Source organism: Gracilinanus agilis, chromosome 3 (genome assembly GCF_016433145.1).
Source record: "Gracilinanus agilis isolate LMUSP501 chromosome 3, AgileGrace, whole genome shotgun sequence".
Taxonomy (NCBI): Eukaryota; Metazoa; Chordata; class Mammalia; order Didelphimorphia; family Didelphidae; genus Gracilinanus; species Gracilinanus agilis.
In genome coordinates this window covers 638831250-638844746 of record NC_058132.1, presented here as the reverse complement: position 1 = coordinate 638844746, position 13497 = coordinate 638831250, and the positions used below count along the sequence as shown (strand labels likewise).

The 13497-nt window shown below is 39.2% G+C and overlaps 1 protein-coding gene across 1 annotated transcript in view; it reads right to left on the bottom strand.

The window, feature by feature from the left end:
- MED12L (mediator complex subunit 12L) overlaps nt 1–13497 on the bottom strand; it is a 386104-nt gene that overhangs the window by 286165 nt on the left and 86442 nt on the right. The window contains exons 13-15 of the mRNA XM_044669473.1: nt 6715–6846; nt 5485–5611; nt 1062–1276 (exon numbers count right to left, since the gene is read on the bottom strand). Of these exons, the coding sequence (XP_044525408.1) occupies nt 1062–1276; nt 5485–5611; nt 6715–6846 (474 nt within the window). The remainder of the gene's footprint in view (nt 1–1061; nt 1277–5484; nt 5612–6714; nt 6847–13497) is intronic.

Here is a 13497-nt window from a genome sequence, read left to right as displayed (position 1 = left end):
TCTCTCTCTCTCTCTCTCTCTCTGTCTCTCTCTCTCTCTCTCTCTCTCTCTCTCTCTCTCTCTCTTTCTCTAAAGGAAGGATGCCTTTTGTTTTCATTATTGCATGCATTTCCAAATAACTTCCTGCTCACCCCCACTAGAGTCATCCTTTGTAACAATGATTACAAAAGAAAGATGAAAAACAATCAAAAGACATTCAGCAAAACCAATCATGCTGACTGTGCCTGGTACATACCATATTCCTCACCCACAGTTCCCCACTTCTGCCATGAAAGAAGTTAAGTCCATTTTTATACATTTTCTCCGGGCCCACACTTAGTCATGTGAATTGCCCAGGATTCTGTTTCATCTTATTGTACTTCTGCTGAAATGACTAGTAGTCTTTTACAGGAAGTGTTCAAGGCTTTGGTCCACCTCTCAGAATAATGGCTACTTTCTAGAGGAGCCTGAAGGGGCCAATTAACTACACTACGTAAGTCATCACACAACGGCTTCCTTATCCTAATGTTACTGCCTATGAGCAGCTCTGAGTTTTCATAAATACCCACAATTGATCACAAAATATATGCCTGTATACCACAGAAAGTGGAATTCCCTGGCTAACAGGAGATCAAATTTTAATTAAAGTGGGGAAAATTATGGGATCTCGTGTCATATTCTTAAAGGTTAGAAAATGAGAGCAGACACACTGAGGAGGAAAGAGGAAAAAAAGGGAAGTTCCAGGATGAAAATATACTCTTCATCATTTAGGGTTCAAGCTGAATTCATGGAAAACGAACTAATACTGTTTTTTGAAAAACCAAAACTAACAATTTTGACATAGACTATATATAATTTAGCACGTAAGGATTTCTATGGCTTGACTATATATAATTTAGCACGTAAGGATTTCTATCGCTTGTGGAATATAGTGTTTATTAAAACACTGGGTTTCTACTTCTAACAGTATTTAAGTCAAAGAACAAGGGCACTGGGGTGCCTGCCATCCCACCCCATCCTCTGTCCCCACTGGTGGAGTTCAAGCTTGACCAAGTAGGCAGAAGGCATATTCAATACCTTACCTCTAATTTCACATCATTGTCCTTTGAATAATGTTCATCCAGATTTTCCCCAGGTGGAGACCGAGGCCGAGTTGTGGCACTTATTGACAAATCCCCTCGGGATATTAATGTGCACATGTACGCATCGTGTGAGAAAACATCATGCCGGATAAACTCACAGAAGAGCAGCACCAGATTCACAAATTCTATCTTTTCATATTCACTGTTTGGGTCCGCTACGGGGAAACAAAGTAAGAAGTTATCAGTTATTTTCTAGTACCTTGAATGGGTTTTGACCACTAGTCATGGGGTCAATGTTGGATCTTCCAAGAAATCATATATTTCACCATGGGGAAGGGGGTAATTTTGCCTGGATTCTAGTACGAACTTCATGATGGAGCATGACAAGGATTAGACTTAAGAGTTCAGAGATCTGCCCTGGAACACTGGTATCCAATAACCTCTCCTCATCAAAGGCAGGGTAGCAGTACTACCTCTGAGACACAGCATGATAAAGTAGCCAGAGCACTGGTCAGAAGACCCAAAATCAAGTCCTGGCTATGATACTCACTAGCATAGTGTCCTAGGCAGGTCATTTCACCTCTGTGCCTTAGTTTCTTCATCATAAAACACACACACACACACACACACACACACAAATAACATTTGCACTACCAATACCACAAGACCACTGTGATGAAAGCAATTTGTAAACATTAGACACTTTTAAGTTATTTACATTTTTATTGAAGTTATTGAAGTTTTTAAATGTTATTTAAGTTCTTGTGATTATTGACACGAGTGTGACAAAATGGCTAGATGGCTGGTCTGGAATCCAGGGAGAGCTTGGTTCAAGTTCTGCTTCTGGCACGTAATAGTTGTGGGACCACGGGGAAGTCACTTAAATTCTCAGTGCTCCAGACAAGTTGCTCAGTCTATAAATTACACATGAGTCACTGTTATAGATCAGTGGAGAGATGTGCCAATACTAGGAATCCCTCACTAAACTGAAATGCAAAATCTACATCCCACTCCATCAAAAAGAGATTATTTCCACTCTCCACCGAAGAGACTTCAACCAGGGTCTAATTATCATTGCTAAAATTGATACTGACAGGGGCAACTAGGTGGCTCAGTAGTTTGAGAGCCACGTCTAGAGACAGGAGGTCCTGGGTTCGTATCTGACCTCAGATGGTTCCCAGCTGGATGACCCTGAGCAAGTCATTTAACCCCATCGTCTAGCCCTTGCTACATTTCTGCCTTGGTATCAATATTCAGTATCAATTCCAAAATAGCAGTTGAGGATTTTTAAAATTAGATCACAATATTACTAGAGCAACAAAAAACCAAGGTAGACGCACATGAAAAATGTCTGCTACTTATATCTATTTTTCTCAGTACCGATACTGTAGCCACAACTTTGTCTCTTTTTGTACCTTTGTGAATGAGGCATTAGAGTTAAGGAAAGACCATTGCTGGCTCTATAAGTCCAGTTGTTGGAGCCTATTAGAGTCATGGCAGCCCACTCACTGTATGCAGTAGAAACAAGACTTTTTATTATTATTATTATTATTATTTTTATTAGCTCAAGGAGTCAACCTGGACCTACAGGTAAAGAAATAAACTTGGGAGCTGGCCAGTCTTGGGTTGGAAGCCTGACACCCTGCCATATACTTGGCTAATGCATACATCACTTCACTCTCAGACTGTTCCCTAATCTGTGGGATGAGAAGAACGCCGCATGGATTACCTATCTTGTAGGAAAATCCCTTCGTAAACTAGAGGTGCCATATAAAAGTGTCCCAAAAGTCCAAGTGCAGTTTTAAGCTTCTAAAGCTCGATGGTATTTCTCTCACGCCACAATGACAAAAGACCAGTCTCCCCAACCTACCGGAAATAGAACTAAAAAGCAAATGTGGGCAGGGGCTTCTCAGATTGAGCCATTAAAAGAAACTGGTGGGGGCAGCTGGGTAGCTCAGTGGATTGAGAGTCAGGCCTAGAGACAGAAGGTCCTAGAGTCAAATCTGACCTCAGACATTTCCTAGCTGTGTGACCCTGGGCAAGTCACTTGACCCCCATTGCCCACTCTTCCACCTATGAGCCAATACACAGAAATTAAGGGTTTAAAAACAAGAAAGAAAGAAACTGGTCAATTAATCTCTGACTACTCCAACTACAAATCCAGGTTCATTTAATATTAGCCATGGGCTATCCCTTACGGGGACCCAATGGACTGACAGCATTGGAAATGTCCAGGAGGGAAAGTGGCTCTAAGTCTTCATTCTTGCAAAGAGGTTCAAAATGACAGCAAACAAAAAGGACATTCTCTAAATGATGTTTCTGGAGGCGAATGCACGTCCCTCATCTATCTCTAAGACTGTACCCTGAAGTCACTGGGTTGTGGGACTTGAATAATTCCAGGGATGTGGAGCCTTAAGAAGCAGTTACCTAAAGAGGAGAAGCCTTAAGTTTTTCAACAGCAGGAGTAACAGTGGAAAGAATACTATAAAGATGAAGCCAAAAGGCCAAAGCTTGGTCCTAGCCCTGCCACTTACCAGATGTAAGGACTGGATTCAAATCTAGGCATTGTTCCTTACCTCTCTTATAATGCAGGACAAGGCACTTGCTTCCTAGCTTCCTCATCTACTTATCAAAAAGTATACCAGCATAGATTTGGAGATGAAAAGCACCTTGGAGAGTTAACCGAATTATTGATCTGAAGCGGAAAAGGACCTAAGGAGGTCCCTCATTAACAGATAAGGAAACCGAGGCCCCAAGAAATAAAAAGATGTGGCCAATCTGAGTGAACTGAATTGCATTCCAAAATAGCAACAGTTAGGAACCATGCCAAAATAAAAGATTTCAGTCCCAGTTCCACTCTGACGCCCTGTTACCTCCTGTCTCTTTAGGGTTCACTCCTTTCTTTTGCCATTAATTTCTCATTTTCCATTCTTCACTTTCTGCCCTTCCTTATCTGATCTAATATTTTCTCTTTCTCACAAAAGTAGAGTTGACATTCAGAGCAGCGTTCTTAACATTATACTGTACTGATGCTATTGGTACTACCCTCCTTCCCAAGGTACCAATAAGAAAGATGATGCAAAGGATTTAGTAAACCAGAAAGTAATCAATTAAACAGACTAATTTTGCCAAGAATGATCAGAATCAACAAGAGAAGGGGGAACCCTTTTGTGTTCCATGAATATTCCCACTCCTTCCCCTCTCCTGACTATTCTTTATTCTATTTTTGTGAGTTCTGCAGCCCTCTCTAACCACTACACTCACTGATAAGTCTCAAGCTAAACCTCTGTGGCTTGATTCCTGCCCTACTTGTCACCACCAGCTAGGAGGACCCATCACAGCGTTCACACTCAAACAGATGTTATGATCTACGAAGTCTATTCAGACCCCACAGTCAGGGTTCTCTCCTCCATGAAGTTCTCTGACAGCACTTCATCCAAACACTCTCTTGTCCTACCTTAGAGACATTCTGTATGTGTAGTTCCCCAGTCCCATTCCCCTCAAAAGGAAGGAAACTCTCTGAGGACCCAGGCTATTTTTATCCTGGTATCCCCAAGGCCAGTTGAGTACCAAGGTACCTAATAAATGCTGAGGGAATTGAATTGAATTCGAGGTCAGGACAACAGAGTCAATATGGCAACAATTATGAGACTCCTAAAATAAAAATGATGATCCCAAAGCTCTGGCACCTCCTGTTTCTTTAGAGTTCACTCCCTTTTTCCACCATCAATTTCTCATTTTCCATTCCTCACACTGAGGTCTTTCCTTAACAGATCCAACATTTTCTCTTTCCTCTTTCTCATTCCTGTCTTTTCATTCTCTAGCTAAAGTCTTTGCCCATATGCTGGACTTGGGAGTCCAAAACCTTACATCTCAGACACCCTTTAGCTCGGTGACAATGCCAGGTACTCAATCTTTCAGCGTCTCAGTTTCCTCATCTGTAAAATGTGGGAGATGGAATCGACGGCTGCTAAAGTTCCTTCTCATTCTCAAGCTAGAACAAGTTTGCTAGAATAAGGTTATCGAACCTCACATTGAGGAGAAAAGAAGATCTATTCTGAATTTTATTCAAGAACCCTTATTTGCTATTAAAGCTTCTTCAGTTACTGAATATAATTCTAGGGGCATGGATCATTTCGGCGTATTACATTTGAAAACCTTTAAAATTTCATTAAAAAAAAAAAAGTCTTTCCAATGTTCCAGCTGGCAAGTTTCATTATACCTTTAAGTTTCCAATGACAGGACACTCTAGAATTCTGTATACTAGAGAAAGACACTAACATCAGCACCCAAGATGGTAGGTATTTTAGTAAATGTAAATTCAAGATGACAATTACGGATAAGAATAAGAAAAAGAATTTAGCAACTCAGCCCACTGGGGAGAGGTTTTCTCCCGAATTTGAATCAGAAAGGAAATACTTACACAGTGAGGGAGCTTGGGTATCTAAAAATCTAAGCAGGACGTTCTGAAAGACAGGCAGGCTGGACCCAGCAAGGGAGGCTGAAGAGAGAGATTCCTTCTCATCCAAGACTTCGGATTCGCCGCACCGCTACAGATTGGAAACAGAACAAGTTTGCTAGAATAAGGTAATCGTAGCAACATGGTTCCTTTTTCCTACAAAACTTTTATATGACAAATGAAGCACCAAACTGTAAAATATTGGTTATGCTATGGGTAACAGACAGCAATCTGTTTATAAACGACAGGTATGAACGACAAAAGAAAAGAGTCAACTGTGATCAGTATCCCAGAGAAACAGCCGGATGGGAAACTTTTGCAGCACTCACCTGGACCAAATTAGGCAACATTAGTTGACCCAGAGCCAGAATCACATAGGCTACATCTATGCTTTTGTTCAGTTTTGTGGTTCAGTCATTTTCAGTTGTGTCCTACTCTTTGTGACCCCATTTGGGGTTTTCTTGGCAAAGATATTGGAGTTGTTTCCCATTTCATTCTCCAGCTCATTTTACAGATGAAGAAACTGAGGCAAATAGGGTTAAGTGACTTGTCCAGAGTCACACAGCTAGTAAAATATCTGAAGCAGAATTTGAACTCAAAGATGAGTCTTCCTGACTTGAGACCTGGCACTCAACCACTATGCTGAATGTGTAAATAGAAGATTATAAATGTTTCAAAGCAATGACTCCCACCCTAGTTCTTTTAATGCTATTCTAAAATGATTATCAATGTGAGTACATATATAATCATATAAAATATTTAGAGGCCTTTGGGTTGACTCACAACAAACATTTTTGTGTTGACTCTTAAGTCATTATTACATTTGAAAATGTCTAAGAAAATGGCCCGAGACATGTAAAACCCAGTAGAATTGCTCATTGGCTATGAGAAAGGGGCGGCAGGAGGGGAGGGAAAGAATCATGAATCATGTAACCATGGAAAAATATTCTAAATTAATTAATTAAATAAACTTAAAAAAAAAAAAAAGAAAAAAATGGCCAGGAGACCAACTTGCTTAGGATTAAAGTGAATCCACTGGGAAGGTCTGGTGTCAGTCTCCATCTTCTTGTTCTAATCTTCATGGAAAATGTCCAAGTTGGATATATGAAAGGCTGTATCCTTCTCAATACAGCCTTTTGGAATTATAATGGTCAAAAGCCTAGGTTAAAAAACAAGCAAACAAAAAAGCCTTACTTCTGCCTCAATTTCGGCCTGCCTCTTCTCCAAAAGCTTGGCCACGGCCATAGCTCGGTGTTTTCCAGATCTTTTACAGCTCACAGCCCACTCACACAGCAAAGTCACCACTGCTTCATCATTTGGAGCCACCTAGCCAAGAGGAAAGAATAATATCGTCATTTATGATGGGGGAGAGAAAACCAGCGAGCAAAGACCTAGTACATGAATACGTTTAAGACTTTCATGAGTATATTTCTTAGCATAATTAATTATAAAGGGTTCAAAATTTTGCAGGAAAAGAATAATTACAAGTAAATTAACTGGAAGTCATTAATAAAACCATTCAGATGTCTTTCCGGTGTAAGAAAAATAACAAAATCACTGATTTGGAATCAGAGCACCTATTTTTTTTAGCAGCTAAAAATTTGTTGGAATTGTATTGAAAATTATTCTGAATTCTGTAGTTAACTAGTTAATAGGATCACAGCTCTAAGGAGACGGAAAGAACTTCAAAGGCCATCTAAATCCTACCCTTTTGTTTTATAGATGAGGAAACGGAGCCCACAGAAGTTAAGTGACTTGCCCAAGGTAACACAGAAAAGAAGCAGAAGTGGGATTTGACACCAAACCAGTATTCTTCTCATAATATGAAAATGTCAAAAAGCATAAGTCCTTTGGGGGTCTACCAAATTCTACGATTGTACCAGCTATACCAAATAGGTTGTTTCAGCAAGAATACGCTTTTCTACTTCAGTTAATCCACTGGGCAATTTACAAACATGGGGGGGAAAAACAGCTTTCAATGCATTCATTCATTCAACCAGCATTTACCTAGTGATTGCTATAGCAAACCAAGATGGGATGATCACATCCTGGGAACAAAAAAAGAAAACAAATCTAGCTGCTGGGAAAGAAACCATGAGCAGAAGACTACAGAAAGCCAAAGGCATGAAGGCTAAGCCCAGTACATGAGAATGGGATTGGCCATCACCAGAAGGAAAAGGACACTCTGATTGCAAGTTACAATTTCTCTGAAAGGCCGGCCTTTTGGTATGCTATCAGTCACAATTACACAGTGCAGTAAGGTCTGCAAGCCTTTTATACAAGTTATCTCATTCGATTCCCTCCCAACAACCAGTAAGGTTAGGTGCTTTTGTTATCCTCATTTTATAGATGAGGAAAGTGAGGCTGAAAGAAGCAAGTAACAGATCTAAGTTCCCACAGTAGTATATTTTCCTAGAACCAAGGCCACTGGGGTAGTTTACTTTCAGAGGAATGGGCCAGCAGCTAAGAGTAGGATTTTATAATGCTACAGCCAAGACTGTTAACAAGCATTTATTTAGTGTTTATATATACAAAGCTGTTGTTATTCAGTCATTCAGTCCTGTCCACCTCTTCATGACTGAATGGACCATACTGTCCATGGGGTTTTCTTGGAAAAGATACTGAAAGACCAAGCAAGAGATAGAGAACTGGGGGCAGCTGGGTAGCTCAGTGGATTGAGAGTCAGGCCTAGAGAAGGGAGGTCCTAGGTTCAAATCTGGCCTCAGACACTTCCCAGCTGTGTGACCCTGGGCAAGTCACTTGACCCCTATTGCCTACCCTTACCACTCTTCCACCAAGGAGCCAATACACAGAAGTTAAGGGTTTAAAAAAAATTAAAAGAAAAAAAAGAGATAGAGATCATTACAAAATGTAAAATGAATGGTTTTGATTATATCAAATTAAAAAGGTTTTGTATAAACAAAACCAATGCAACCAGAATTAGAAAGAAAACAACAAACTGGGAGAACATTTTTATAACAAAACTCTCTGAAGAAGGTTTAATTTCCCAAATATATAAGGAACTAAGTAAAATTTACAAAAAAAAAAAATCAAGTCATTCCCCAATCGACAAATGATTAAGGGGCATGAATAGGCAGTTTCCACATGATGAAAACAAAACTATCAATAATCATATGAAAGTGTTCTAAATTTTCCCAGCTGTGTGACCCTGGGCAAGTCACTTGACCCCCATTGCCTAGCCCTTACCACTCTTCTGCCTTGGAGCCAATACACAGTATTGACTCCAAGACGAAAGGTAAAGGTTTAAAAAAAAAGTGTTCTAAATTACTCCTGATCAGAAAAATGCAAATTAAAACAACATTGGGGCACCATCTCACACCTAGCAGATTGGCCAATATGACAGAAAAGGAAAGTGAAAAATGTTGGCGGGGATGTGGCAAAATTGGGACACTAATACACTGCTAGTAGAGTTGTGAATTGGTTCAACCATTCTTGGAAGGCAATTTGAAATTATGCCCAAAGGGCTTTAAAGGACTGCCTGCCCTTTGACTTAGCCATACCACTTATACAAAAATATTTATAGCTGCGCTCTTTGTGGTGGCAAAAAATTGGAAAATGAGGGGGTGTGCCTTGATTGGGGAATGGCTGGACAAATTGTGGTATCTGTTGGTGATGGAATACTGTTGTGCTGAAAGGAATGATGAACTGGAGGAGTTCCACGTGAAATGAAAGGACCTCCAGGAATTGATGCAGAGAGAAAGGAGCAGAACCAGAACCTTGTACACAGAGATGAAACGTAAAAGACTTTTCTACTAGTAGCAATGAAATGACTCAGAACAATCCAGGGGAACTTTTGAGAAAGAACACTATCCACAACCAGAGAAAGAATCATGGGAACAGAAACACAGAAGAAAAATATATGATCAATCATGTACTTTGATAGGGATTTGATTGAGGTTTTGGCATGAAAAGATAACTCTATTGTGAATATGAATAATATGTAAATAGATTTTGAACAATAATACATGTAAAACCCAGTGGAATTGCTTGTCATCTCTGGGAGAGGGGAAAGAAGGGAGAGACAGAATATGAATTGTGTGACCATGGAAAAATATCCTAAATAAATAAATACTTTAAAAAAAAAAAAAAAAGAAAGAAAAGATGCTGAAGCATTTTGCCATTTCCTTCTCCACTGGATTAAGGCAAGCGGAGGTTAAATGACTTCCCAGGTCACACAGCTAGTGAGTATCTGAGCCCATATTTGAACTCAGGTCATCCTAACTCCAGGTCCAGCACTCTGTCCACTGAACCATTTAGCCCCAAAAGCAAAGTTAGATTAGCCCAGAGTAAACAATGGAGTAGAGTGGGGGAAAAGAAGCAACATTTCCTCTTCTTGAGTGTGGAAAGAGAACTGAGCTACCTCTAACAACATATACAAATGAAATGAGGGCAACGCAAAAAGTGGGACCTGTGCAACTACTACAAATCCCCCAACTGAGTAAGCATCTTGCTATTTTTCTATGCTCCTACCAACTCATTTTCAGAACAGATGTTCCCTGGCAGGCTAGAACAAGAAATCTGGCCACATTTCCCACAAGGAAATTCACTGCTAGTTAAAGCAATAAGTAATTCAATCTTTGCCTATACCTACGGTCAATCCCTGGGAATCTCTGGGTCCCTGCCCTGTTCTGACTAATAGTCTCTAATCATCTCCACTTCACCCCAAGGTGAATCCCTGGGAACCTCTGCCCCAACCAGCAATTTCTAACTGCCCCCCAAGAGAACTCCAATATACTGGAGTAATTTCTAATTAGCCCTGTCCCTAGACCACTTCTGTAACCTCTCCTTTCCCGCAGTTACCCAGTCGGTGACCCCCTTTGATGCTGATGCCTGCCTCTGCTGGCTGAACATGGCTTAAAGCATTTTGTGGTTTTTCCAGGAAGGTGCTATCATCTCACAGTAAATAACTTGTGACCTGCGGTTCCAGCTATCTACCTGGGCATCCCCTTCCTGAGCATCTATAACCTCTGCCTGTCACCTCCCCTCTCTGAATATCCCTGTCTGAGTAAGACACCGAATTGTTACAAAGGGCGATTTATGACCCTGAATAAAATGCCTCATTTATAATTTACTGATCACTTAGTAGATCTGAGTTTTTGTGCAGCTTTGATACTATTAAATACTGTACTTCATATTAGGAACAGAATTCAAATTGGTGGAATATTCATTGATCCAAGAACCATTTAAACATGCTAGCCTAGAACAAACATACCAAATAGGAACAAAATCTTTTAAAAAAAATTTACTGGTTTCAAATTCAGGACACCAGTGTCCAATCCAATGAAAGACTCCAATCCTAGGAGGAGGAGTTACTATTTTACAAGAACTGTTGGAAAAATTGGACAGCGGCGGGGACAGCGATTACGTTTAGCCCCACATCTCATGGCAAATATCAAGCTAAGCTCTAAACGTTTATATGACTTTGAGGTAAAGAGCTACATAATAAACAATGATGTATCCTTTTACCCCTAAGTCAATTTAGAAACAAATTAGAAACAAGAAATAAATTAGAGGAACAAGGCATGAATTGTATGATAAGATAAGGGATGATAAGATTGCCTAGAAGAAAATAGATCATCTTTAATGACATGAAATTTAAAAGTTTTGCACAAGCTCAAATTAGAAATGAAAACGGGTTTCTTGGAGAAAGGTCTGGTAGCCAAGATAGAAAAAGAATTGCTTCAAATTTTTAAGACTAAGAGCTATTCTCTAACAAATAAATGGTCAAAGGACATAGGAAAAAAATCTAAGCTATCAACTATCATATGAAAGAAAAGTGCTCTAAGTGACTAAAAATTAGAGAAATGCAAATTAAGAGAACTTGTGAGGTTCTACCTCATATGAGTTATTATTAACCCCTTACTTTCTGTCTTAGAGTCAATACTAAGTTATCATTTCCAAGGCAAAAGAGTGATAATGGCTGGGCAATTGGGGTTAAGTGGCTTGAGCAGAGTCTCACAGCTAGGAAATGTTCAAGGCCAGCCTGAACCCAGGACCTCTCCATCTCCAGACTGGACACTCTATCCCTTACTTCCCACTGGCATAGATGGCAAAAGAAGAAAAGGGGGACTTTGGATAACCAGAAATAAACAAGTGCTCTCTTGGCAAAATTACAAATTAGTCTAGCCATTCTAGAAAGTAATTTAGAACTACGCCCCCAAAGTTACTAAACTATGCTTATTTGACCCAATTCTATCACTACTAGGCTTAAACCCGAAAGAGATTGAAAAAAGAAGAAAAAGATGAATATATATGAAAATATTTGTATCAGCTCTTTTCATGGCAGCCCCAAAATGGAAACTACAGGGTGTTCTCCTATTAGGGAATGGCCACATTGACATTTGAAATAATAAACCAGGTCAGAAAAATAAAGAGGAAATATCAGTTACCAGAGAAGAGATAAACATATAATTTAGAGGAAAACATATATTTTTAGTCATGGCTAATGGAAGTTTCTTTTTGTAAGACTATTTGTGTTTATGATAAGGGTTATATTTTTCTTTTTTTTTTTTTTTTTTTTTTTTTTTGCTTTTGGTCTAGTGTAGAAGAGGCTAGTGGGAGGAGCAGAATACCAATTCATTTAAAAATAAATTCATTTTAAACGTTTTTTAACCCTTACCATCCATCTTAAAATGAATACTAAGTATTGGTTCCAAGGCAGAAAAATTGTAAGGTTAGGCAATGGCGGGGATTAAGTGACTTGCCCAGGGTCACAGAGCTAGGAAATAAACGTCAGAGGCCCAATTTGAACCTAGAACCTCTCATCTCTAGGCCTGACTCTTAATCCACTGAGTCACCTGGCTGCCCCTAAATAATTTTTAAAAAATAAAACTTGATTGTTTTCCAAACTATCATGTAGCTAGTTTAAGCTAATTGAATGACTAGCCACGTCCCTACTTAATAGGTACATTTAGTAGGATCACGGGCTGACAAATTCTATAGAAACATTAAGTAGACTAATGATTACAAAACTTAGAAAATCAGGAAGACCCATCTTCTTGAATACAAATCTTGTCTCAGACACTTACTAGCTATGCAACCCCAGACAAATCACTTAACACAGGTAGGCTTAGTTTCCTCATCTGTAAAATGAGCTAAAGAAGGAAATGGCAAACCACTCCAGGACTTTGCCAAGAAAATTCCCAAATGGGATACCCCCAAAATGGTTGAACATAACTGAAACAAATGAACACCAACAAAAAATATACTAATTTAACTTAATTTAAGATCCATAGTTGGTTGATATTAATGCTCTCATCTTAGGGTTAACATAGCTTGACATATCGGACCAAGAGACAGAATTAAGAGTCAGAAGGACCAATCTTTACCTATGTTAATCTCAAGTTGTATGATTTTGAATAATTAAATCACTTCATTTTTTCTGAGCCTAACTTTTCTCATTTATAAAATGAGGAGACTATCTGTATTACCTACTACCCAGGATTTTTGTAAGATTCCATTGGTAGAATTTATGTCAAGCACTTTGCAAATGATAACTTATGTAAATGTCAGTTATTACCGAAACTAGATGAAGTCACCTCATTGTGAGATCCAGCAGTGCTGTAATACCCGTCTTATCATAGTTTCTGAGGCATGGGCATTCATTTCCAAATAGCTAACTCCAATTGTGGAAGCATGTTTCTAAAAATAGATAGAATGACACATTCCCTAATGGTTCAATTGATAGCAATCTTATTCTTTTGGCTATCTTGTCATTCAGAGCAACTTCAAGTTAACTTATCAAAAAATCATCTTTCTAGCTAAATTAAAATGTTCTTTCTTGTGCCGAGTTCCATTATCACAGCAGCAAGTCACGTAAAGGCCACAATACTACATTTGATTAGGAAATTCTTTCTTGGATGGCTCAACTCAAAAGATTGCCTATAATGAAAAATCTTCCTATTTTCCTTTTTTTTTTGAAGATTCATGTCCCTAGCATAGGGGAAAAGAAACTCA